This window comes from Vipera berus (genome assembly GCF_964194415.1).
Source record: "Vipera berus genome assembly, chromosome: 5".
NCBI lineage: Eukaryota > Metazoa > Chordata > Lepidosauria > Squamata > Viperidae > Vipera > Vipera berus.
In genome coordinates, this window is record NC_138207.1 from 11986624 (window position 1) to 12014510 (window position 27887).

General features: G+C 45.3%; 1 protein-coding gene across 4 annotated transcripts in view; it reads right to left on the reverse strand.

Moving 5' to 3' along the window:
• Nucleotides 1-3842: 3842 nt before the first annotated feature.
• Nucleotides 3843-27887, reverse strand: part of MFN1 (mitofusin 1) — a 29208-nt gene continuing 5163 nt past the window's right edge. Inside the window, exons 4-18 of one of the 4 annotated variants that reach the window (XR_014026692.1) lie at nt 27061-27223; nt 25276-25400; nt 23620-23728; nt 21156-21263; nt 20757-20910; nt 20530-20597; nt 14710-14831; nt 13177-13303; nt 12359-12463; nt 12014-12116; nt 11558-11787; nt 9503-9655; nt 8115-8303; nt 7868-8002; nt 3843-4482 (exon numbers count right to left, since the gene is read on the reverse strand). Coding sequence is in view for 2 of the 4 variants with exons in the window: in XM_081329631.1 (XP_081185757.1) it covers nt 4404-4482; nt 7868-8002; nt 8107-8303; nt 9503-9655; nt 11558-11787; nt 12014-12116; nt 12359-12463; nt 13177-13303; nt 14710-14831; nt 20530-20597; nt 20757-20910; nt 21156-21263; nt 23620-23728; nt 25276-25400; nt 27061-27223 (1978 nt within the window). In the remaining 2 variants the exon portion in view is untranslated. Of the gene's footprint in view, nt 4483-7808; nt 8003-8106; nt 8304-9502; nt 9656-11557; nt 11788-12013; nt 12117-12358; nt 12464-13176; nt 13304-14709; nt 14832-20529; nt 20598-20756; nt 20911-21155; nt 21264-23619; nt 23729-25275; nt 25401-27060; nt 27224-27887 lie in introns of those variants that run through there. The other 3 variants (XR_014026693.1, XM_081329631.1, XM_081329632.1) reach the window with 3 other exon arrangements.

Below are 27887 nucleotides of genomic sequence, written 5' to 3' on the forward strand. Positions count from 1 at the left end.
TTGATCTTGATTCTATCCTTCTGTTAATGCAGCCTACCACTGTGTTGGCTTTTTTGGCAGCTGCAGCACACTGCTGGCTCATATTGAAGTGATTGTCCACTAGGACTCCGAGGTCCCTCTCACAGTTACTACTATTGAGCAAGGTACCCCCTATACTATACCTGTGCATTTGATTTTTCCTGCCTTATTATTCAGTTGCTTATAGCCACTCATTTCACAGCCAAGTGGCTTTGGCGGTTTACAATTCTAAAAGTATAAAGCAATAAAAACAAAAGCATCCAAATAACAAATACAGCAGCTGAGATAGTTAACCAACTAAGAAATGGGGTCCTTAACGCATTCTGAGCCCAAGCCCAGAAATATAGCCAAGTTTTCAAAGTCTAATGAAAGACCAGCAAGGCTAGGATCATTCTAAGCTCAGAAGAGACAGTGTTCCACAAAGCAGGGGCTACAGCAAACAAGGCCCAGACATTCTGGCTGAAGGGATCTGCAGAATGACCAATTTGCTGGATGGAATTGGACAAATTGGAAAAAGATTGTCCATCAGGTAACCAGTCCCAAGTCATTTAAGGTTTTAAAGGTGACAACCAGCACCTTAAATTGCACCTGGAAGCATCCCAGTAGCCAATGCAGCTCACACAGTAGTGATATTACATTTGCTACTGTTTACCATCTGGACAGCCACATTCTGCACCCGTTGAAGTTTCCAAATGCTCTTCTAGGGCAGCCCCATATAGAGCGTATTGTAGTAATCAAAATACGATTGTTTTGATGTTTTGGTAACTTTTTTGTGTATACATTTCCCCCCAAACTTTGCATTGAAGCAACAATTCATATAAAATCATTCTGATTATAATTCCCACCGTTGGATATTAGTTTTAGAAGTTGCCCTTAAGATAGACTGCCCTTAAAACAGTGTTTCCCAAACTTAGACATTTTAAGATGTGTGGACCTCAACTCCCAGAATACCCCAGCCAGCATTGCTGACTGGGATATTCTGGGAGTTGAAGTCCACCAATCTTAAAATTGCTATGGTTCAGAAAACACCGCTTTAAAAGTATTAAAATGGTGCATTAAAGTCAGTACACAAAAGCAGGTTTTTAGTTTTAACCAGATATATTAGGGGAAGGCAGGTAACATGTCACTGAGAATTGTTTTGAGCTTTTCCTTATTTTAGGGAAATTGGGAACTTTTAACGTGTATATTGGTTAGATGGAAACTATCCAAAGAGAAGCAACCTAGAACTAAGGAGAAATTTCCTGACAGAACAATTAACCTGCCTCCAGAAGTTGTGAATGCTCCAGCACTGGAAATTTTTAAGAGAGACTGGACAGGCATTTGTCTGAAATGGTATAGGATTTCCTGCTTGAGCAGGGGGTTGGACAAGATGACCTCCAAGGTCCCTTCCAACAACAACAACAATATCAGAATGAACCTGGTTTTACTGGGGGTTTTTTTGGCCAGGCATTGCTGCTGGAACCCAGTGTACATTACAGGTTGCCACTCTAGATATTTTATAATAACTATTTACAGTCATTGCTGCATTTATCACTCCTCAGTCATAATTTAGCAGCTAATATAGCACCTTCTGTGACTTGAACTGGTGACCAGATGGACATAATATTCACATTGTCTTGGCCACAGTATGGAAATAGTTCTCCTTGGCTGCCTTCTAGGCCCAGAGGGGGGAAAGGGGATGGTTTTGTGGAAGGGGCAGATGTGTATGTGCGTGCACGAGTAACCGTTGCACGGGGCTGAGCACACTCATGACGCTTGCGCAAGGAGCCCTGAGCAGCCGCGATGCTAGTGTGAGTGGGCCTGTGTACACGTGAGCACCAGCCAGCCACTCGTGGCCTGGTTGCAAATAGGCCACGGACCGGTAGTGGGTCGCAGCCCGCAGGTTGGGGACCTATTCTAGGATGCTTTTGCATTTTTCAGACTGCAACCTGTAGTCTTGAACTTCCTGTGCACCTACAAAGCACACGTTCCTTTTCTTCTGCAGAATGAATCAAACTCAATTCATGCTGCCTCCTGTTGGGACTCTTAAGGCTTGACCTGTAGCTCTTGAACCAAAAAGAAGCCAGCCATACTTAGTTGTAGGGTATGCGTTTTTAGAGCAGGGGTCTTCAAACCTGGCCCTTTTATGACTTGTGGACTTCAACTCCCAGTGCTTGGCTGAGGAATTCTGGGAGTTGAAGTCCACAAGTCATAAAAGGGCCAAGTTTGAAGACCCCTGGTTTAGAGAAAACTCAGGAGGATCAGAAACACAAAAGAAAATAATCTTAATGCAAGGACAGCCTGCAAAATCCCCCGGATGAAGATACCAAGACTGCCACCTTTCATGTAGAAAACTTATACCAGGTAACTCATTTGCATGAGGAAGTGCTTTTCTGGTAGCATTGGCATCGGCCTCAAAATGTCTTAAATTAAAACAAGGTTTACAGCAGGGGTGTCCAACCTTGGGAAAGACCTGTGGACTTTTAACTCCCAGAATTCCTCAGCCCATCAACTTCTGGGAGTTGAAGTCTACAAATTCCCAAGGTGGGACACCTGGAATGTTTTTCATCTTGGCTGGGGAATTCTGGGAGTTGAAATCCACATCTCTTAAAAGTTGCTATGATTGAAAACACTAGAAGTTTCAATAGTCCCAACCAGATTCTACTGAGCGTTTTACCATTTAAAGAAGTTTCTAGAAGCCCATATGAACATGTACACAATGCATGTATGATGTTTTTATGCCCTACTAAAGAGACTTTCCTGAAAGAAGGGTTATTATTCAGTACCTTCCTTGCTCTATTTTAAATTTCTTCAATTCTAAAATCCTGGAAGGAAAAATGGATCTTAAAACAGCTGCAGATTTTTAAACCAGTTTAGATGTATGATTCAAGTTGTCATTTTGTTTAACATCTCAGCAAATGTCTCTGGTTCCATTTACAATCATTGTATTGATCTGACATGAGAACAGAAGCATTCCACATTAAACATTCAAATGAAACAGAATAATACAACAGTAACTCTTGTTGCTGAACAAGGCAGAAATTTGAGAGATCTGCCAATGAAATAACTAGCCCTTTGTATTTTAGGAACTCTTACCAAGCCTCACCACAGCACCCAATATTTTTTTAAGAACTGAAGTCAATTCTCACTTTCTTTTAAAAAAACATGTCTATTGATATTTTCCTAGTTAAAATGACTACCATGTCAATTATGCTGCAAAAATTAGTCCATTATGAATTAAGTAGTCCAGATTAACACATTAATGATATAATCCAAGAGCAGTTGAAGTCATGAGTAGAAAAACAGGGAGGTCCTCTGTTATGTCAACCATTATGACATCCCACCAGCATGGAAGGAATAAATGGAGCAGTAACACCATGTGTTGGCTTCCAAAATTGATTTGTGCCACTAACCCTAACATAAATCTCACATATTTCAGCTGTGAAAGTATTTCCTTCTCTGTTGTTCCATTTGAAGCAGCTATAATCTTGGGAATATTTTTTTTAAAAAAACAAAAAAACCTTCACATTACTTATTTGGGCTGTACTTGCACCCAATTTTAGCTATCCAGGCATACCAGTCCTGAATTAAAATGCTTCTGCTAGGCATGTGGCAGACTGGCATGTTCAATTTTGTAAGGTTAGATACTGTCCTGTTTACCACACCAATTATAACAATTCTCTGGTTTTTTTTAGATTTTTTTTTTCTTTCAGAAAATGATGCCTGCCTTACACAGCTATCATAGAAAGGCTGCTCTGAAAAATAGTGAAAGTACATCCAGTCTTTCTGATATATCTGATTTGAGTCAGGAATTCCCTTAGTAAAAATATACCGCTTTAAATATGCCACTTTGAAGATTTAATTCATCTTTCATTCAGCCAAGTGAAAATCCCAGAATGGCATCAGGAGAACTGATTTGTCTCTGCATCCAAGCACTACAAATCTTTCAAAAATTGGCAACACTCTATATTACTACATTGGTTTATACAAGTGTCTTTGGAAAAAAAAAATCACCACTGCTCTCTCCCATGGAGAATTGCAGTTAATAGCAGTATGATATCAAACTGGAGTGAGAAAAAGTTTCTCCTGGATCCCAGAAAAAGAGGAGCTGACTCGAGCTATAAACATTTATACAAAATACTATGGGTCTCTTGTTTATTTTATATACTTTTCTTTTTACATTTCCAAATAAAGTTCATATGCTACAGTAAATACAAATAAGTTCATCTTATGAAAAGTTGCAAAATGATTCAATAGTAAATACTGCTTCTTTCCTGAGTTCTTGGGCACAATTCATAGCCTAAGTATCAGAACAGCCGGGTGGCAATGGAGAAGTCGGAACAGTCAAAAGCAGCAGGAAAAATTCACGTGACTAAATTCCTGTGAGGGGAACCGTGCTAATCTTTTCAATTCCACTCCTTCTTTTTCTGGAGAAAGTCTTTTGAAAAACAGTCAAATTCATCTTCAAGATAAACAGCTTTCTTCCTACAAAACAAAAGGAGGGAAATAATTATTTATTTATTTATTTATTTATTTGTTTTTATAAACCGCCCTTCTCCCGAGGGACTCGGGGCGGTGTACAGAATAAGGTGGGCATACAGAATGAACAATAGTGAAAAAAACAATAGTAAAATACAAGCTGGGACCCCAATTAGAGCTATCAGGCCAGGCCGGACTGGTGGAACAGGTAAGTTTTTAATTCGCGTCGGAAGGTGCGGAGGTCTGGGGCCATCCGGATTTCGGTTGGTAAGCTGTTCCAGAGGGCTGGCGCACCCACTGAGAATGCCCTCCCCCTGGGGGCCACCAGCCGACATTCCTTGAGCGGTGGCACCCTGAGGAGGCCCTCTCTGTGGGAGCGCACAGGACGGTGGGGTGCTGACATTGGCAGAAGGTGCTCCCGTAGGTAGTCCGGACCCATGCCATGTAGGGCTTTGTATGTCATTGTTAGCCCCTTGAACTTCACACGGAAGGCAACCGGAAGCCAGTGCAGCGCACGGAGGAGAGGTGTGATATGGGAGTATCGGGAGGCTCCCAAGAGTGTCCGTGCCGCTGCACTTTGCACCAGTTGAAGCTTCCGAGTGGATCTCAAGGGCAGCCCCATGTAGAGAGCGTTACAATAGTCTAGGCGAGAGGTCACAAGAGCATGGGTGACTGTACGTAAGGCATCCAGGTCCAGATAAGGCCGTAATTGGCGAACTAGTCGAACCCGGGAGAAGGCCCCCTTGGTCACAGCTCCTATGTGATCTTCCAGGGAGAGCTGCGAGTCAAGGAGGACACCCAGGTTGCGGGCCCTATCAACAGGGGGTAGTAACTTGTCCCCGATGTTAAGGGATGGGATGTTCTGAGTATCCTGGCTTGCCGGTACGTACAGCCATTCAGTCTTGTCCGGGTTCAGTTGAAGCCTGTTCCTCCCCATCCATTCCCGGACCGCTTTCAGGCAGCTGGACATCACGTCGAGGGCATCACTGATGTTGTTTGGAGTTGAGATGAAAAGCTGGGTGTCATCAGCATACTGATGGTACCCTACTCCAAAGCTGCGAATGATCTCGCCCAGCGGTTTCATGTAGATGTTGAACAGGAGTGGCGAGAGGACCGACCCCTGAGGGACTCCGCAAGCGAGAGGCCTCGGGGTCGACCTCTGTCCCCCTGCCAACACCGACTGCGAGCGACCCTGGAGAAAGGAGGAGAACCAGCGCAGAACCGTGCCTCCCACTCCCAGTCCCCTGAGGCGTCGCAGCAAGATACCATGGTCGATGGTATCGAAAGCCGCCGAGAGGTCTAATAAGACTAGGACAGAGGAATGGCCCCTGTCCCGGGCTCTCCAGAGATCATTTATCAGAGCGACCAATGCCGTCTCCGTGCTGTAGCCCAGCCTGAAGCCCGATTGGTACGGGTCTAGATAAACCGCTTCATCCAGGATCTGAGGGAGTTGGTGCGCCACCACGCTCTCAACAACCTTCGCAAGGAAGCGAAGATTGGAGACTGGACGAAAGTTATTCAGTGAGGATGGGTCCAAGGTGGGCTTCTTGAGGAGAGGTCTCACCACCGCCTCCTTCAAGGCGGTGGGGAAGTGACCCTCACTCAAAGAAGCGGAGATGACCGCCAGGACCCAGCCTTGTGTCCCCTCTCGAGCTGCATATGCCAGCCAGGAAGGGCACGGGTCCAGTAAGCATGTGGAGGAGCTCAACCTCCTCATAATCCTGTCCACTTCCTTAGGAGTCACAGGATCAAATTCCTCCCAGATGACGTCGACAAGACTGTCCATGCCTTGTTCTTCCAGCTCAGCCCAGTTGGAGTCCAGGCCGGTTCGGATCCGAGCAATTTTATCCAGCAGATATTGACCGAATTCCTCGGCTCGACCCTGCAAGGGTTCCTCCCTCACCTCTTGGTTCAGTAGGGAGCGAGTCACCCTGAACAAGGCAGCCGGGCGATTATCTGCGGACGCGATGAGGGTGGAAAAGTAGCTGGATTTTGCCACCCTTATCGCAGCGAGATAAGACCTGGTGAGGATTCTTAATCGCAATCGGTCGGATTCGGATCGACTGGATCTCCAACGGCTCTCTAGGCCCCGTCTCCGACGCTTCATCTCCCGGAGCTCCGCGGTGAACCATGGGGCTCGCTGGGATCTGCGCCGGGTCAGAGGCCGCAAGGGTACAACTCGGTCCAGAGCCTCCGTGGCTGCCTTTTCCCAGGCTTCCACTAAGGCATCCGCCGAGCTGTGAGCAGGGAGTGCATGTGCGTCCCCAAGCGCTGCCTGGAACCTATCAGGGTCCATTAGGCGCCTAGGGCGGTACCATCTGGTTGGCACCGCGCACCCACGGCGGGGGGTGGTAAAGGGGAAGTCTAGCCGCACGAGGTGATGATCGGTCCATGACAGGGGCATAACAGTCGTGGCACCCCCACCGATATCATCGCGCCACCGTCCAGACAAGAACACCAAGTCTGGGGTGTGGCCTCTCTCATGAGTCGGTCCAGAAATTATTTGCGACAGGTCCATGGCCGCCATGGAAGCCATGAACTCCCGAGCCAGATCGGACGATCCTCCCAGGGACGGTAGGTTAAAGTCGCCCAAGACCATGAGTCTTGGGAATTCAACCACCAACCCTGAGAGGGCATCGAGTAGGGGACCTCAAACGTTAACGATATCTAAGTCAGTTGGAGGAAAACTGGTAAATTAGTGTTTGAAATAAAAAAGTAATTAAAATAAAAAATGTCGCTAAATGAATCTAAATTAGATATGGATACCCATTCATTCTCATAACTAAGAGGTGCAGGGGCTCAATGGCTTAATGAAGCTGGAGATGGTCTCAGCGCTGGCGGTTTGAGCCCTAGCGCTGTGTGGCCAGGGTGAGCTCCCCGGACTTGCCTCAGCTTCTGTCCATTTAAGAGTTTGAAAATACGTTCTATGTGAGCAGACAAAATAGGTACCACTTCAGTGGGGGAGATAAGCTGGCGCTTTGTGCAGGCAATCAGATTCCTAATAGCTCTGAACCTCCCTGGTTGAGGCACCCGCTTGCGAAACAGCTCTGGGAAGGGAAGAGGCCTTGGGTGATGCTACAGGAAAAGCCGCTCGTCTTTCTTTCCAATGGGAAGTCGGCTCGTCCCCCTGTGACGCACCATGGGAAGCGTGCAAGTATGTCCTAAAACACGGCTGGTACCTTGGCAAACCAAACTACTACTCTGCAATAGCACCGTGGTCTCCTGGCTGCTGTAACGACGCCATACGCTACTACTAATAAAAATACTCATAACTTTACACACACACACACACACACACACACACACATAATGGAAACTGAAAGTGAATGTACTCTTTGCTATGCAAATATCCCCGATCTTTCATCCAAGGCACTGACGCTCCTGGGATTACCGTAGATGCTTTGAGGTGTTCTGGATTTTTTCTAGCTGAGTAATTTTTTGAGTCAATCGTTCGATCTCCTTCTCCAGATTGGTCTCTGTGATATCAACCTGCTGGCAGAGGCGAGCAAAGGTGGTGGCCATCTCCCTAGGAGAGAAAATGGCAGAGCCCAATTCATCAGCAGTCCAGGGATAATACACCACAGGCACCAGAGGGAGGGGAAGTCCAATTACAAAACAGGTCAGACATACTGTTGCACCTGATGGCTACAGTTGGCGCTGGTAAGGTTGATGATCTGTTGCAGCTTTTCTGTAGCATAGTTGACAAACTGTTGCTTGAAAGCCCGCTCTTTGGCCTTCGCTGTCCAAGTAAACCTCTCGTAGAGATACAACACCCCGTACATACTCAGCGAAAGAGAGATGACCTTCCAGCCCACAGTTCTCCAAATCTGGAAGAGAGCCACTTTATCAAAGAATATTCCAATTGAAAAATGTGACACAGTGGTTAGAATGCAATAGTGCAGGCAAACTTTGCCCACTGCCAAGAGTTCAATCCTAATGGAGCTCAAGGTTGACTTTTAACCTTATGTGGTTGGTAAAATGAGGACGCAGATTGTTGAGAGCACTATGTAAATGCTAAATTTGTAAATTGCTCAGTGCGCTATAAAGCACTATGGAGCGGTATATAAGTCTAAGTGCTATTGCTACTGATATTTGCTCGACAATCTTTCCTTGGGTTGGATATGAGACCCTAATTTTTCAGTCTTGAGTTTTTTTAAAAAAAATACAAAGCTGACTGACTACTCAATAGATGTTGGCTTATTAAGGTAATATTTCTGTTTTTTTTTAATCTGAAGGGTTGCTACTTTTTTCTTTTTAAAAGGATAGCTACTTACGAGATTATATCTGTCATAGAATTTTGAAAACAATCTCGAGTTATTAACAATTTGAGACGGAAACAAGTGCAGCATTTTGCAGAGGAACCATGATCAGAAGAAAAAAAAACATTCACTATGGCACTTATGTATAAAAAAGCGTTAAGACAGTGAGCGAGTGGTAGTTTAGAGGTAGAGGAGCTGCACCTCACAGCGAGCAGATAGAGCTAATAATGGCCCATTATTTTTAATTTTTGTAACTGCAAAAGAGACTTTCCTCCTTTTTTCATGTGCATCTTTTAAACAGGGAAGTTCTCTTTAGATACACGTGAGGACTGCTCGCTTTACGGAGCCTGCCTATACTTAACTTGAGAGCTTCTTATTTTCTGTTGAAAAAGGATCTACCGGTGTCAAGGAGGGTGACTTTGCAAGCCCAAATATCAACTACTGAGAGCAATGGGTCTGCTTTTAACTGCATGGCTAGAGAAAAGTTGTCTGATGGGATAATGTGCCCAGATAATGTGACTTCGCGATATAACAAAAACAGTTTTGTCCCTCTATAGCTAAGAGTTCACCTTGCTATCCATCTAATAAAAAGATATCTGAAATTTGTTTTGGAAAAGATGGGGCAGTCTCAGACCCCCGAAGGAAGATCGGCAGATCTTAACCCAGATCAGTAGAGCCGGGTTAAGAGAAGCTGTTTGAGCGGAAAGGGCTGGCGGAAGACACAGCAGAGTTTTCCCCATGGAGGCAGAGACGGTCGTGGTACTCACCAGACCACCAAGGATGACAACCGTCATGGAAGTCCGAGATGTCAACGATGCCAGATTGCTGACCAAGGAGAACATCAGCTCCTCCTGCGAGGCACTCTCCGGGGTTAGACTGGGAGCACTTGTGCAAGGAGTAGAGGCGAGAGACCTGGGAATCTAGGGAAGAAGAATGCAAACTCCTGTTGCTCACGGACGCTCATGCCTTGGTCACCACCTCTCTGGATTGCTGCATTGCGCTCTACGTGACGGGACTGCCCTTGAAGGCCACTCAGAAACTTCGCCTAGTCCAGAATGTAGCAGTGCGCACAGTAAAGGCAGGGGGGTCTTCAAACTTGGCCCTTTTATGGCTTGTGTACTTCAACTCCCAGAATTCCTCAGCCAGGCACGCTGGCTGAGGAATTCTGGGAGTTGAAGTCCACAAGTCATAAAAGGGCCAGGTTTGAAGACCCTTGGTAAAGGGGCCCCCTACGTTTGCCCATGTAACACCTCTGATGCTTGAGTGGCAGTGGTTTCCAGTTTTTTGGCAGGTGCATTTCAAGGGGTTGGTCATCCCTTTAAAGACCTAAATGGCTACCTGCAGGACTGTCTTTCTCTAAGGACATCTACCCACCTTATCAAGTCAGGGTGGGCACGTTTCTAAGTTCCTTCCCTTAAACATTATCATCTGATGGGAGCTAAGAGGTGTGTCTTTTCCGTGGCAGCCCCTGTCCAGTGGAACCCTCTGCCCCCTGACATTCAGCAGGCCTCGACACTTTTAGCCTACCACAAGGCTTTAAAGCAGGGGTCCCCAACCTATGGGCCACGGCCCTGTATTGGGCTGTGCCCTCTTGGCCGGGGGGGCACGCGCGTGAATGGCTGATGAGTGCACACACATGCGCGTGGACCCTCAATTGCGCTAGCGCCACCGCATGGGCGCTAGCAGTCCCATTTGCGTATTCATGGGGGGGCTAGTACCGCTGCTGGGGTCATGCGGATGCCAGCGGCTCATCTGCACCTGCATGCAGGTGCCAGTGGCCCGCCTGTGCATGTGTGGGGGTTGTATGTGCATGTACGTGCTAGTGCCGTCGTGCACCCGCGTGTGCAGGGCCGCATGGGTGCACATTTCCGTGCTCCTCCCTTTCCTTCTGGGCCGCCAAGCTGGAAAGGTCGGGGAGCTCTGCTTTAAAGGACCTAGCATTTTCCCCAAGCTATAGGAGAATAACTACGCATTTGGGAACTTGGAGACAGCTTGGTTTGTAAGAAGGGCTCTCCATTCGTGTATTCGTGAGCCAATCAAATGCTACTGTGGGTGCATCTGAAGACATGCAGTGGATCAACTTTGGGAAAGAGTCTCATTCTCTGTGCAAAACGATATCCTGCTATTGCACCAGAGGCATCCATCCGAACAGTCGAACAAGATTCCCTATCACTGTTTCCGGGAGCTGTTCACAATCACGAGCTGTGACTTGGTCTGCCGAATGATCCATCTCCAATTGTTGTGATTCAGGGTCAGCCTGTGGGTTTGGCAGTTGGGTCGGACGATTCAGAGGAGGAGGAGGGGGGTGTTGAAGAGCTTGCAGAGGATAGCCTTGAGGCTCCGCAGAGCCCTCAGCCGGGGCCCTCCCATCTAGTTACGACGCAGACCCAGCTGTGTGAGCCTGACAGCGTGGATGAAGATGACCCACAGCTGGCCCTGTTCAAGGACGCCCGACGCAGGAGGCAGTCAAGCAGGAGTAAACAGAGGAAGGCAATGGGGCACCTCGGAAGGAGGCAGAGAGAAGCCACGCCTTGAACTGTTTAAAAGGGGAATGTGTGGGAGGGCTGGTTTGCTGAAGGCAACCGTTTGAATAGCTCCTGTTTCATGGTTCGTGTTTTGTTTTGCTCTGTTTGCTTTTGTGTCCATAAATTTGGCAGGCTTAGTTCCAGCCTCTTGCCTTCTTGTAAAGGGGTTGTCCCTGCCTTTTCTGCAGGGCCGGTAGTAGGCTGGTACAGAACATCAATATTCCAATCTACTCTGCCCTTTGCACGCAGGAGGACCATCTGTACAAGCCCTGGAACAAAACCATCTGAGGCACTCACTGCGAGAGCGGGCTCGGCCATGCTCAGCAGAACCCGGTGAGCGTGCTGAGTTCCTAGGAAGCGACTAACGAGAGCCGTCCAGCCCAGGGAAAAGCGAAAGGTGATGTCCTCTTGAAAATCGGAGCAGAGGGTGTTGCAATTCAAATCATAGCTCAAGTCAAACTGCCGGCACGGAATCAGCAAATGGAGCTTGTTCTGGACCTCTGAAGGCAACAAGGACTGCACATTTTCTATAAAAAAGAAAAGAAAAAAAAAGCATGGAGTAAAAGGGGGGGGGAAGCACATCAAACCCATTTCCAGAAATAGACGAACGTGCCTGTCTCCCCAAAAGCCTGGACCCAAAGACCTACTTAGAAACACCAAAGGCCAAAGCTAAAGGGTCTTGAATTCAATATACAGCAACCCAAATATGCAGCATGAGGAAAAAAGGGGCAGCATCTGTTTGTTCTCCTCTACCAATAATTTCTTGCTGGGATTGATGCATAGAGGTGTTGACTTCACTGGAGCACCGGTCTGCCAGATTCCTTCCCAATCCTTCCTCTAGGTGCTTGCTGAGTTCCTGGTGAAAAGGAAGATCGGGAGCTTTACCATGAATCTAGATTTTTTTTTCTTCTTCTTCCTTTTACTAAAAAACAACACAAGGCGAGTTTATGTAACTTTGACCGATATTAACGTATTAACATCACAAGAATTAGTGCACGTGATGCTCAAGTAGCTGATATGTGAGTAAAACACACACACACACACACACACACACACACACACACACAGAGGGCACAGAAAGCCAATGGCAGAACCTACACTTTTGTAAAGTTTCAAAACTTGTGGAGACGGATGGAAATCGGAATTAAACTCATCTACCAAAACAGAAAGCCGACAAATTTCATCAGTCATGGCAGAAGACACCTGGAAAACACGACACATGCATGAGGAAAGGTGAGTGACATCTTTTCCCTACATCCTCAAACCTTCTTTAGAGCCCTGCAGGGTAGACCAGTAATCGCTTCCCAAATAAAAGGGATGGAGGAAAGGCTTGGTTGCAGGATAGTAGCCTAACATCTTAGGTAAAGGTAAAGGTTCCCCCGCACATGCGTGCTAGTCGTTTCCGACTCTAGAGGCCGGTGCTCATCTCCGTTTCAAAGCCGAAGAGCCAGCGCTTGTCCGAGGACGCCTCCGTGGTCATGTGGCCGGCATGACTAGACGCCAAAGGCGCACGGAACGCTGTTACCTTCCCACCGGAGTGGTCCCCATTTTTCTACTTGCATTTTTACGTGCTTTCGAACTGCTAGGTTGGCAGATGGTGGGACGAGTAACAGGCGCTCACTCTGTTACGCAGCACTCGGGATTCGACCCGCCAAACTGCCAAACTTCTGATCGACAAGCTCAGCGTCCTAACCCACTGAGCCACCGCGTTCCTTTTAGCCTAACATCTTAACCTATGTTATTTTTGTAGCGGTCCAGCAGGTACCGACATAGGTAAAAGCTTAGTAATGTCCTGACGAATGTATTAGTTATGGATTCACACACCCAGGGTTACTGCTCTGGGAGGTGTGTGGAAAACTGAGCGCTATGAATGGAGGGAGGGAGGGATCCAGGACCAGATCTCTTGACTATTTTACCTTGTTGGCAACTTCTTCTGTTACATCTTTAATTTTCTTCTTAACTTCGTCTGTTAAAAGGTTGAGCTGGTTTCGTACAAAGTCCAGCCTGTCCCTCCGGTCTTCTCGTTCTTCCATTGAATGCACTCTAAGGCAGGGGGAAAGCAGCCATCAGCCTCTAGGGGACATAAGCCCAGCCTAATAAACGGGGCTACCAACCCTGCTAGCTAGATTCCAGGCAAAATGAAGGGCAAGGAGACCCAACTCAATTTGCAGCTCAAACCGACTTTTAAGTCTGCGTTTCTCCTCTGGTCTTAACTCCTGCTCCTTTGAACAATCTGCTTAAGGTTTATGTTAAAGGGACACACAGATCTTTTTGATTATTGTGTGACCCAGAGTTGCAGTTCAGGCCCTGTCTGGGAGGAAAAGAAACCAGCCATTAATTAGCTTGGAAGCCAGGGCCTGGAGATGGAGTATGGAGTGGAGGGCCAGGGGTACAGACAGAGCAAGCACATATTCCTTTTGCAACGGACACGTGGCTGGGTTCCGTAGCCAAGACTCTTCGCTCGGATATTTCCAGAGCTAGCCTGCCTTCTTCTAAAAGGAACCTTACTTTTTTTTTTGTACTTGTATTGCTTTCTAGGACTGTGAGTGGGATGGTGGCCCAGTGGTGAAGACGCTCGGCCTCCCACTCAGAAGGTTGAGATTTCAATCCTAGTTAGCTGGCAGATGCGTCTCTCTCAGGGCACAGATAAAAAAAAAACGTCTGCTGTGAACTCCGTGTAGGTATCAGGGAGGGCATTCGGCCAGTAAATGCTCAGCTCTACTCAGTTGCCCCGATGCCACTCAGTCATTCCGATTCAATGCTGAATTAGTGGATTACAGGGTTGTGAAAAAGAAAAAAAAATGCTTTTTTCCCCTTTAAAATGCGTTTATTGTTGAAGATTGAGGGTTGGACTAGTTGGCATCCAGGCTCAGCTTGCAACTCAATGATTCTATGATTCTAGCCTATAATATTTATATATTTAGTGCCTATGTCAGTTTTTGACTCCTGGCAACTCTCTGGACTATTTCCTGTAGCTTTTTTTAGCAATGTTTTTCAGAAGTGGTTTGCCATTACCTGTTTCCTAGGACTGAGTGTGTGTGACTGGCCCAAGGTCACCCAGCTGGCTTCCTGCCCAAGGCAGGACTAGAACTCACAGTCTCCCAGTTTCCAGCCTGGCACCTTAACCGCTACACCAAACTGGCAACCCACTTTAAAGGTTTTCAAATTATCATTCACCTGCAAACAACGTGAGCTCGCCAATGAAGGGGGGGCCGGGGGGGTACAGAAATAATGTTAACAACAATAAATATGACTTGGAGACTGTTTTGTGTTTCCATGTGACTACAGGAACTCAGCCACAGGCAAATCCAGTATCACAGGCAAAGTCTCAAACCCTGCTTTCCTCATCAGCTCTACTCACCCCCTACTAACAGGGAAGAAAGGTCGTTGCAACCTGGTGGCTTTGTCCAGTTTTGGGCAACAGGGCAAACACAACAGGAGAGGCCTACCTTTGATGGGCTGCTGCCACATTTACGCTGTCCATAATGTTTTTCACAGTCTCAAGGATCTGTTTAGCTCTGATAGTGTGCTGCTCAAACTTGGTTTTCACAGCTGACTGCGAGATACACTCCTGCGAGGGGCCCAAGTCACAACACATTACTGCAATTCCATCATCAAAACACTTGGGAATTTCGAGCTTTCAGGGAACGCTCTGCTGCTGTTACAGATATGCATACGTATAAAATAAAGCGAAGGGGGTGGGGGAGAAACACAAAACGAAAAGAAAAGGTGGCAAACAGCAAATAAAACCCCAACTCTAGAGCAGTGAAATTCCGCTTCCTTTTACCGTTTAGCTAACAGTAATGTGTAGAAAGTAAAAGAACGATAAAGGCAACAATCAACAACAACAACAAAAAATCCACTTAACGCAAGTATTTTGGAATCTCTCAGAAATTGCCCGCTGCGGGTGATTTATATTACAGTTTAGACGCACTCCTGAGAAGCTAGGGGGAAAATGAGAATGCATATATGAGAAATGTCCGCAGGGCATGTAAGGCACGTAAAAAGTGGGAGGAGCTTCAACTGCACCACAGCGGCCGCCATTTTGACTTGTTTTTACACACACCGTGGACACTCTTGGCGTATGTTCTGCAATTACGAAGACTGCGACTGGATAAATGCATCTGGATTTCCTTGTGCGGGCGTTCTTGAAAGTCTGCAGCTACAAGTACTTGCCAGCTTTCGTTTTTGAATGCTATGGATCGTAGCTGGTTTAACTATTAGTCTTATCTGATGCAGAGCCATCTACCTTAGGATTGGCTCTCCGGAGTCTCCATCACTCCCAGTCCATACTGAGGACCAGCCTACCCTATCATTGCATGATGGTCCTTACCCAAAAACCACAGAAAGGGGGAACATAAACGGATTAATGCTCCCTGCATCCATACATAGTAGCTGGAGTATCTCCCACATGCCACAGGCTGAAGACATATTGATCTAGCCCCCATGCTGGTGCTATAATAATCTGATTCTGTTCACGGAAGAAAGCCATCTAGAAATTCTACATGTGAAGTTTTCAGGTTAAGTGTAATAAATCAAGATGTTTATGTTATTCATATAAAGACAAGGTAGCCAAAAAGTCTGGGTAGACACAACCGGGTCATCATTAGGATGGAGGTCTTCTACTTCAGTGTTTCTCAACCTTGACTATTTGAAGATGGGTGGGCTTCAACTCCCAGAATTCCTCAGTTAACCATCCTGGCTGAGGAACTCTGGGAGTTGAAGTCCACCCTTCATTAAGTGTCCAAGGTTGGAAAAATGCTGTTCTAGTTTATTCTCTGGTCAGCTTAGGCCAAATGTCACCTTCAGGTTGTTATGGCAGCATGAGGAGTATAATGACTCTTAAATACTTGAAAATCCTTTGTTGATAGAATAGGGTAGGGATTTTCAAACTTGGCCCTTTTATAACTTGAGGACTTCAACTCCCGGAATTTCGGAGAAATTCTGGGAGTTGAAGTCCACAAGTCATAAAAGGGCCAAGTTTGAAGACCCCTGGAATAGGGTCTATTCGATTAAGAAGGTACAGGCTTACGTCTGAAGAGTTACTGGCTGTTCAGTAAAACCTTGAATATTTTATTCACTTGGTTACCAAGACAAAGAGCTGCTTTTCTTCTTCACTGCATTCCCCTAGACCAGGGGTAGGCAACCTCGGCTCTTTTATGACTCATGGACTTCAACTCCCAGAATTCCTGAGTCAGCATAGCTGACTCAGGAATTCTGGGAGTTGAAGTCCATGAGTCATAAAAGAGCCGAGGTTGCCTACCCCTGCCCTAGACTCTTGAATCTTAACAGGACTTAAAATTGCAGCTCACACTCTCCACCTTAATAAGGGTTACTGGCAAAAGAAGAGTAAGAAGCAAAGGAAATATAAAATGGAAATAATAGACAAGAGCCATTACTCTCGACGAAGTAGATCTAGAAATCAGCAATGAAAAAGCAAGGGATTTACTTTAACCAGAGCACATTGTTAGAGCTAGACAAGATTCGCAGAGAAGTCCAATTCCAGGTCAGCTAACAGGTAGAAGGCAGACATTACAACAAGAAAGTAGTAGGAAGCTATGGGAAGCATTAGCCATACCTCAAGGATGAAAAAGAGAGAGCAAGTAATAAAAAAGCAGACAAATCAGTTTAAACAATCCCCCTCACTGACAAGATCAGGACAGAGAGATGCCAGGACCCCCTGCCAACCAACAGTTCAAGAGTTCGTCTCTAGCCAGGCCCAGCTAAAAGAGGGCAGTTGAATGGCTGGCTAGTAGGCCCCATTCCCTGGGCTTTCGGAGGCCTGCCTTAATACAGGTGTTCTGGCTTTCTAAGCTGACCGCCAATCCTAAAGCACAACAAACAAACAAAAAGATGAAACGTTTCTAAGTACTTCCTTCAGTGATGATGATCATGGGTCCTTCAGGTCTTGAGAGATGATAAATGACCGCATCTACTGTATCACAATAGCAATAGCACTTAAGACTTATTGCACCAGTTCATTAGTGCTTTACACAGCATCCTCTAAGCCAGTGGTGGCGAACCTATGGCACGGGTGCCAGAGGCGGCACTCATAGCCCTCTCTGTGGGCACTCGTGCCATGCCTCAGAGGTGGCAACTGTCCCTCTTCAACCAGCCACCTGCTAACTTGCCGAGGCCCCACGTGGCCAGAGGTATCCCAGCATGGCTGTTTTCCCTCCCCCACCCCCGTCCCTCCTGGCCTCGCATGCTCTCCTTTTCCCAGGCATGACCCACTGCATTGTTTCCTCAGCTGTCAGCCGACTATCCATCTCAGAGATGGCTTCTCTGAACTGCTGGCGATGGGCTGCGGAGCCCCAGAGTTTGCCAGTCGAGAGGCCGGCAGGCTGTCGCTACTGATGGACACCGTCGGCCCCCATGCGCTCGCTGGCTTCTGTGTGCGGGGGCCGATGGTGTCAGGCAGCAGCCGCCCCAGCCCTTGCCTTGCCCCATGGCAATATCATCCCCACCCTACCTCGCCTTATCCCGCAGGATGAGCCTCCTGCCTACCGCCACACCTACCAGAGACCCACTGGATCTCACCCAACCCTACCCACCACCCACAGGTGTCCCTCCCCACATCTACCTTGGCCACACTCACCCAATCTTCCATGACCACCACACCCATGCCCACCCAGCAGGCCACACCCACCTGGCACCCAGCGATAAATGTGGGTTTGGGGTTGCAGTTTGGGCACTCGGTCTCTAAAAGGTTCACCATCACTGCTCTAAGCAGTTTACAGAGTCAGCATATTGCCCCAGACAATCCGGGTCCTCATTTTACCAGTCCTCAGAAGGCTGGAAGACTGAGTCAACTTTGAGCCGGTCAGGATCGAACTCTCGGCAGTGGAATGCAGAGTTAGCCTGCAATACTGTATTCTAACCACTGCGCCATTACAGCTCTGTCTGCAGGCTGCCTGGCTATTGAGTTGGTTAGTTTTTTTCTCTTGTAGATGTCTACAGCCCTTCAGCCCCCGCTTTTTTTCCCCAAATTTTCCTCCACTCCACCCGCTCCATATTTCTCCACAGAGATGCTGAGAATTGATTTTCACGCAAAGAGAAGATTCTGGGTTGTGTTCCTAGAAAAGGCATTAGCAAAGCATTCATAACACTACAGTTCTTTCGAGAGGACACTCAAGTTCCTTCTTAGTCAAGGATTCAATCCCTGAAGCTTGACAGGAACTGAATCAGGGAAAAACATGATTGTGGCGCGTCTCCTCCTCCTCCTCCTTTTATATCTAAAATGGTATTTGCAAACTACCTCAATCAATGGCGATGCTGGCTGGACTGCCACAAAAAAGACAAAGCAATAATATGACATAGTGGCATAAGCAACAAGATCAATGATAGTCAACAATACAAACATGGCCATCCAGCTTCTCCTTTTTTTAGCCAGCCTTACTAAAATAAAATGGCATTTAAGGGTCTCACGCAAGCCAACAAGGATCAGGCTAGTTCTTATTTTGTGAGACTTGTGATGCTTCTTCTGGAATGTCTCACACCAACCTTTGCTGCCTTCTAGAACAGGGAAGGAAATGGTGATCCTCCAAATTTCCCCATACTATAATGAAGAGCATCCCTTACCATTGGCTGCCCATCCCGCAGACCCCAGGAGCATTTTAAGAATGATTATAATACAAATTCACTTTTGGCTGCCAAATATCGGATACAGGAAGTACATCCGTTGTTATCATACTCAAAGAGTAAAACATTTAGGGAGGGAGACAGAAGCCAGTTACGTCATGAATCTGAAAAAAAGAAAGTGTGTTTCCCCAGGAAAAAAAAAACACTTCAGACCTGAATAGCATAGACCAGGGCTTTTCAACCAGTGGTACGGGTACCACCTGTGGTACATTGGCACCTGGCAGGTGGTATGTGACCATCCTAGAAAAGTGGTAGTGGGGGAGGGGAATGAGCTGAACCGGTGGCAGCACCACACAATCTTGAGCAAGAGATGGCTGGAGCTGCATGGCTGTCAGAGCTCAGTGGAAGTGCCAGGCTCCAGCTGGAGCTCGGCGCTGATCCCGGTGCTTCTGCTGAGCCCAGAAGAAGCGCCAATCAGCTGGAATGTTGCAGCATCTCCAGGGTCTTGTGATTTACATTCAGATGCTTGGCAACTGATTCATATTTGTGATGTTCACAGTGTCCCAGGGTCATGTGAAGTGACCAAAACCTGCTGCAACCACCCAGCAGAGGGGGGGGGGGAATAAAAAACAAACACCCCCCACCCCACCCCCGCTGCCAATCCTCAACAGAAATGCTAACAACAATGAAAACCTCGGTCAGGAGGAAGAGTGCTGCCGGGCGGGCAGGCAGGTGTCTTGCTCGGCTGTGGCTTGGGGGGCACTTTTTTCAGTGCCATTGTAATTTTGAACAGTCACTAAGTGAACTGTTGTAAGTCGAGGACTACCTGAACTTCATCACTTTTTTCCTTTTTTTTTTTGGTCATCATGTTTTTGACACCTTCCTAGGTGACTGGTGGTACTCGGATGTTGCCATATCCTAAAAGTGGTACAATGGGTGAAAAGGTTGAAAAGCCCTGGCATAGACCACTGATGGCGAACCTTTTAGAGACCGACTGCCCAAACTGCAACCCAAAACCCACTTATGTATGATCGGGTGCTGGGTGCATGTGGCCCTTTGGGTGGGTGTGGCTAATTGGGTGGGCGTGGCCCATTGGGTGGGCATGGCTGCAATGGTAGCTGCAGACTGGGTGGGACTAAAAAGTTCAATCAATCAATTCCAACTTTGCGAGAACTTTTTTTTCCCCCATGAGAAGTTGAAATTGATTGATTGATTGAACCTTTCTTTTTGGTATATGGAGGCCTAAAGCGAAAAGGTTTTATAAAACCCAGCTGAAGGCCTAGGACTGGGGTGACAGCATGCGTGCCCACAGAGAGCTTTGCGTGCCACCTGTGGCACCCGTGCCACAGGTTCGCCACCATGGGCATAGACACTTAATAGGCCTAAGCTAGAAGTATCTTCATTACTCCATGATAGAAAAACAGTTGGGTTCTCTTGACTTTCCGATGTACAAGGTAGTCACTGGAAGAGAATGGAACTACACGTTGCACTAATGCAACATTCTTAGCAGGACGGCTGAATGTAAGAGTCATAATTATTTGAAAGCAGCTCCCTTCTGACTCTCTAAGCAAACACACCAAGCTTGTGATAAATTTCTTTCTGGAGATAATCCTGGAATGAACAGACCTACGAATGATATCATATACATAGGTCCCTTCAATCTGACTTAAGATACTCTGGAAGTTTACCTCAAATATTTTTTCAAAGTGCTGGAATTCCTGGAACCGTGCCTGAAATCCCTCGGCGATTGCACCACCTACAAGAGCACAAAACAGAGTTGATGAACGGGCATTTCTTGAAGATGCAGGACTCTTTTTACAACATGGGTGCTTCTAGGGGGGAAAAAAATAGCCAGCCTTCAAAAGAGGTTAAGGACCGTGACCACTAGAAAGTGGGCCTAACAAACAATACACACCTCCCTCAGGCATGCCCTGAGCTTTGTGTTTCCTTGCACTGAGAACTTCCTTGGCTGAAACAAAGAAAATTCGATTTTGGGCTTCAGAACGGTCTACCACCCTGAGCTCATCCACCAAGAAAGTGAGGCAACGCTCCATGTGCTGCTTGCGTACCTGCAAAAGGACAACAATAGTGGCATAGGATCACCGATCAAGTCTCCTGTACATTTACCAAACACAAAAAAAACCAATTTCTAATTTGTCTACACAACCTCCTGAGTGGCTTCCTTGGGGAAGACAAGCTGTGAATTTATGGGATTTCCTTGACTGTCACCTTAAATAAATTTTGAAGTCTTAAGTGCCAATCTAAGCACCCCTTAAACTGCCCTTTCTGAGAAAATTACAAATCGGTAACTCACATCTTCCATGTATTCAGGTTCTGATGCAGAAGCATCCCAGCGATTGTTCAGGATGAAAATGTTTGGTTTAGAAAGTTTTTCGTTCACTTTGTGGAAAAATTGTTTCTCCTAAAATAGAGATACCAATATGGAGATAGATAGATATGTATGTATGTATACACACGCACATTCCCTTTTTTCGACCCTGTAATCCATTAATTCATGGTAGAGTCGATATAGACAGACACAGATCTATTGAAAGACCTTTGGGGAACAGCTACTTATTCATCAACTTGGCAAAGAATACAGCTTCATTACTTTCCTTCTTCTGCAGAACTGCCTCTAAGACGCCCACAGAAGAACTATTTACCATCATTTTAAGAACTGATGCTTGAAATAGCATTTGATCTCCCCTTTTTACTTTATTTTACTTCCTGTCTTGCAGATTAGACAAGCCTTAGACAAGCCACCAGGGAACTTCTGAACTTCACTTCAGAAATAAAGATTTCTGGGTTTTAATTGACTCGCAGATTCAAAGAGTCATAATTCTGTCTGGGATCCAAGTGCAAAGAAGATGCTTAACAAAATCTCCTAACTTCATTCAAATTGATCATTCAGCAGCAGGCATCTAATCGAAGATGTCATGCTGACCTTCAATTTATACGTTCTGTCAGAATACATTTCCAAGATATATGATGTTTTACTTTGTAAAGATACTTTTTCCAATTAAGGATTAAAGAATTCCTGTGTTATTGTTTCATCTTCCAAAGAAACTTAAAATTAGAAATAATCAGAAATGAAAACAAACAACTATGAAAGATAAAATGGAGAGCAAAAACAGGAGTCTCTGAAAAGCTCCTATCTACCCTGTAATTTATAGTTATACTCTATAATTATATCCTATAATTTGTACCCTATCTATAATTTCTCTTCAAATTTGACACTCTAGGTTTTCTTTTCAGAAGGGAAGAAATGTTTTTGCATAAAGAATCTGCAGTCCAGTGCACACCTCAAGATTGAGCTTCAAATGGAATACAATGGAATTAATTCCCACGTGAACATTTATTGATCAGCAAAATCAATAAACCTGTTTTGTGCTAATGTTGAGATTATCCCACACAGTTCAAAAGAAGAATTATTTAGTCATCAATGTGGTAAAGACAGAAAAAGCTTAACAAGGAGCAACAGCATTAAGAAACCAAGAGTTAGAACAGTCTCCCACCCAAAATAGCAATCCACAAACAGGTAGTCCTTGACTTATGACCGTTTGTTTAATGAAAGTTCAATATTACAACGGCCTTGGGAAAAGTGACTTATGACTAGTACTTACAATTATGACTGTCACATCACCCCCACAGTTACGCGACTGCAATTCGGGCACAGCAACTAGCTTGCGTTTACAACTGGTTGCAGCATTCTGCAGTCACATGATCATGATTTTAATATTGTTTTAATTGTTGGGCTTAATTAATTTAATCTATTTTAATTTTGTACTATTTTTATATTGTATTTTATGTTGCCCTGTAAACTGCCCTGAGTCCTTCGGGAATAGGGTGGTATAAAAATTTAATTAAATAAATAAATAAATGATTTGTGATCTTTTTTGCTGATTTCTGGCAAGAAAAAGCCCATTGAGCGAGTTGCTCAATGACGATGGTAATTCTCTTAATGACCATGGTGATTCTCTTAACGACCATTGTAAAAGCTGCCATAAATTTGGGTCCGAGTTGCTTACAATGACAATAGTTCATGATGAAAATTCTGGTCCCAATTGTGATCAAAAGTCAAGGGCTATCCGTAACATCAAAAAGTTAGTGGAAAACATTGCCGTGAGAAAATGAAAGGTAACAATATTTTTAATTCAAGATTTCCCCAATATGGATCAGCTAATAGGAATATTCACTATGGTAGCTTCGAAGGGTGAAGTGGAACAGCACATTTAATAAAAGCAGATAAAGATCCTCGATAGAGATATTTTATACCTACAATATACCGTTGGATTAGCTGCCTCAAACTTAGAGGGTTCTTACGACTATTAAACAAGGGACGTGGTGGCTCAGTGGGTTAGGACGCTGAGCTTGTCGATCAGAAGGTCGGCAGTTTGGTGGGTCGAATCCCGAGTGCCGCGTAACAGAATGAGCACCTGTTACTCATCCCAGCTTCTGCCAACCTAGCAGTTCGAAAGCACGTAAAAATGCAAGTAGAAAAATAGAGACCACTATGGTGGAAAGATAACAGCGTTCTGTGCGCCTATGGCGTCTAGTCATGCCGGCCACATGACCACGGAGACGTCCTCGGACAAGCGCTGGCTCTTCGGCTTTGAAACGGAGATGAGCACCGGCCCCTAGAGTCGGAAACCACTAGCACGCATGTGCGGGGGAACCTTTACCTTTACCTTTACAACTATTAAAACAAGATAACACTTGAGAAGAGGAAATATGAATAAAACAAATGAAGGGCTTACTTAAAAAAGATGAAGACTTACTGTATTCATGAGGGTTGACTCTGAATTAGCAACTAAAACGAAAACATCGGCATCCAGGCAGAATTTGTCAATCCAGATGTCAAGCTCTGTGGTGACATCAGTACCTGGACTATGGAACGAGAGGAGGGAGTTATAGATGGCATTTGAAAATGTCGAAAAACATGGAAACACACGACACAACCATAGTTAAGTAAGATAAATTCTGAATGTCTTTTTGGCCACACTTAGGACACAGAACATCATCAGAGTTGGAAGGGGCTTCGAAGGTCTTCTAGTCCAACCCCCTGCTCAAATAGGAGACCACGTAGCATTCCAGACAAATGGCTGTCCAGTCTCTTCTTAAAAGCTCTAGTGATAGGGCACACACAACTTTTGAAGACAAGCCGTTCCACTGATTAATTGTTCTCACTGTCAGGAAATTTCTCCTTAGTTCCAGGTTGCTTCTCTCCTTAATTAAGTTTCCATCCATTGTTTCTTGTTCTGCCTTCTGGTGCTTTGGAAAATAGGTTGAACCCTCCTTTGTGGCAGTCCCTCAAATATTGGAACACTGTTATCAAGTCACCCCTAGTCCTTCTTTTCACTAGACTAGACATACCTAATTCCAGCAACCCTTCGTCGTGTGTTTTAGCCTCCAGCCCCCTAATCAGCTTTCTTGCTCTTCTCTGCACTCTTTCCAGAGTCTCAACAAACAAGTCAAGAAGATTTCCATTCATTGCATGTTCCTTTCTTTAGATACTATGATGAAAAGTTTCTGAACAAGCCAGGATATTAAGTTGCAGTCTAGAGTTGGCTTAACCGCTCGGTCTTTTCAGATGTGTGCTGTTTTTGTTCATTGTGTAAAATACGCACCATCTGAATCCGAACTCCTACACGTGTATCAGTCTCTGACATGCTCTTTACAACTACGAATTCATAGTTTTAGTCACTTTTTAAGATTCTTTCCCACTTAAAAATACACCAGGAATTAAAGAACCTGCAAATTAGTTCAGGCTGAAGGCCTTACTGGACCCATGAGTGGCATACCAGACTAAAAACAAAAACTGAAATTAATTTCTTCTATTATTTGAAATTAAATCCAGTGGAAAATCATTATTTTCGCAAGCATACATTTCTGATACGTGAAAAGTTGAAAAGTTGCAATTTGGCGGCAGATCCCCTCTAGAGATCACGTGACCTCAGCACAGTGCCGGTTGCCAAGTGCCTGATCACATGACCACAGTTGCAATTTGGCAGCAGATCCCCTCTAGAGATCACGTGACCTCAGCACAGGGCCGGTTGCCAAGTGCCTGATCACATGACCACAGAGATGCTGCAAGCGTAGGGATTGGTCGTAAATCACTTTTTCAATGCTGTTCTAAGTTCGAACCGTTGCTAAATGAATGGTTATAAGTCGAGGACTACCTGTATACGCCATATCACAACAGTTGAGCTTGCTAGAATTTAAGGTCTATTTTGGGGTGGGGTGGGGTGGGTGGACTTGTTCCTTTTAAAAAGATTCTTTCTCTTTCTCCCCCCCCCCCGTTTCTTTCAAGAGGGTCGCTTGTGGTGACTCATCGGGCATTTCAGAAGGGAAAAACAGCCAAGATGGAGTGTGCATTTAAAAGAAAGACAAGAGAATCTTGTGGCACCTTTAGAATGAATCCAAAAGAGTCATACCTGTCTACTAACACCAAGTCATCTCTCAAGAGAGCACATTTGGTTTTAGGCCAAAAGACATGAACTAAGCAGCCAGCTTCTAAGTCTTTATCCATATGGAGTGCATGGGCAAGCTGGTTAACTGTCTGCAACGGAAGAACACGTTAGGAGAATGTCAGTGGCGCGACGTGAACAAACTTGAATATTATCTGAATCAGCCACAAACCAAGTTTCTAGGATCTATCCCAAAGGTGCTTCTTCAGGAGGCAACTGGACTTTCTTGTTTTTCTCTTTGAACACGTTTCTCTTTTCTCTTTGAACACGTTTCGCTTCTCTTCATCCAAGAAGCTTCTTCAGCTCTGACTGGATGGTGGGGAATGGAAGGATTTATGCTCCTTGCAGACAGCTGGTCATTTGCATTCTTTGAGAGAGTCCTTGAGTAGAAAGAATGCAAACCTGTCTGCAAGGAGTATAAATCCTTCCATTCCCTCACCATCCAGTCAGAGCTGAAGAAGCTTCTTGGATGAGGAGAAGCCAAACATCTTCAAAGAAAAACAAGAAAGCCCAGTTGCCTCCTGAAAAAGCATCTTTGGGACAACTCCGACCTGGATGGCTGAGAGTCTCCATTGACATTTCTAGGATCTAATTTTTTTTGGTTACTAGCATTCCCCACCCGCAGCCTGATGCAAATAAAATAAAAGCCAATGGGATGGTCACATTAATATCACTGCTTCTTTCAAAAGAGCAGGGACAGGAAGGTCCCCCCCCCACCCGGGTCTTCTAAATACGACTGGGACCTGGATTTTAACATCACATAGGAGGAAGTACATGGGAAGAAATATTGCTTCGCTCATGGAAAAATCAGCCAATGTTTGGAGAAAGTCAAATTAGGAGTGAGGATGCAGAGATGAGCAAAGACATTCTGAATTCCCTCTCACAAGAGATGTGGCTTACAGCACAAGGTTTGGTGAAAAACCACGCTCATGTACTCACTGAAGCAGTACAATAATCTACATGCTACATGGGCAGTTCATATGGAACTCTGGAATTACCTTGGCGTGATAGAAACAGGTAGAGTATGATTTTAATGCATACTCTCTGCAATATGGAATTCTAACCTCTAATAGAGACTGGTTAAGCTTACTCAACAGACTAATCCCTGATATGATTTGCTTAGTTTTGGTTTACTGCAATGTCTAATCTGAGTTAGTTGTGACTTACTTGATAAAAAGAACCATGAGCCACAGTTTGCAAAAAAAATGTCCTATCAATTCTTTTTATCTTCTGTCTATGGAACTTTCTCTAATTTTAAAATCACACATAGAGAGAATAAAATTAAGCCCTAGTAAATAAGTAACATACTAATGCTTGCATCGATCTTGAATAACAGCCCACATGTTTTTCAACACATATCAAGCCATGTTCCCCAGATGGCTTAATTTTAGCACCGTTTACGTAACACATTAAAATGTATGTGCCCAATGTTGTATTGGAAAGCGTTCTGACATTAAAACAGTCCATCCTGAGTGTTCTATCGCTCCTTGCCTTACGACCACAACTGGGACCGGATCTTCCATTCCTAAGTGATGTGGTCATTAAACGGGTCATGCCCAATTTTGCAAAGCCTTTTTTGTTGCAGTTGTGAAGCGAATCTGACTTCCCCCATTTACTTAGCTTGTTTGAAGCCACCTGGGAAGAGCCAAAAAAGCTTCTTGAATGAGAAGCGAAATGTCTTCAAAAGGTAAATAAGAAAGTCCAGTTGCCTCATGAAAAAGCACCTTTGGGACAGCCATGAGGATGACTTACCTTAACGCTCTTCTTTTCGTCCGAGCCTTCAGTCATCAGGTAAGCTTTATCGCCATCGGTTCCTTCTACGCTGAGAAAGCAGTTGGTGGTGTGGCCAATGCCACTTGGCAGCACTTTATCCCACAGCATTGCGTTGATCACTGAACTCTTCCCACTACTGGTTCTGCAGCGGAGCAAGAACGGAAAATCTTAAAAATCTTCACATTGTAGCCAACATTATAAATTCTCTGGGCAATAATTCCAGATATCAGACTAGAAAGTCTTGATTCTGAAGCAAAGTGTATACATTTGCTACCTTTCTCTTATATGCCAGTATCTTTCATTATATACCCAGAGGATGGCTGTCAAGTCCTTCAAAATACACCAGACTATAGCACAGGGGTCTTCAAACATGGCCCTTTTATGACTTGTGGACTTCAACTCCCAGAATTCCTCAGCCAGGAATTCTGGGAGTTGAAGTCCACAAGTCATCAAAGGGCCATGTTTAAAAAAACCTACTGCTATATTCCTCCCGGGGAAGAAAGCCATGGCAAATCTAGACAGCACACTAAAAAGCAGAGACATCACCCTGCCAACAAAAGTGCATATAGTTAAGGCTATGGTTTTCCCAGTTGCAATGTATGGCTGTGAAAGCTGGACTATAAGAAAGGCTGAGTGCCAAAGAATTGAGGCTTTTGAACTATGGTGCTGGAGAAGACTCCTGCGAGTCCCTTGGACTGCAAGGCGATCAAACCGGTCAGTCCTAGAGGAGATCGACCCTGACTGCTCTTTAGAAGGTGAGATCCTGAAGTTGAAACTCAAATACTTTGGCCACCTAATGAGAAGGA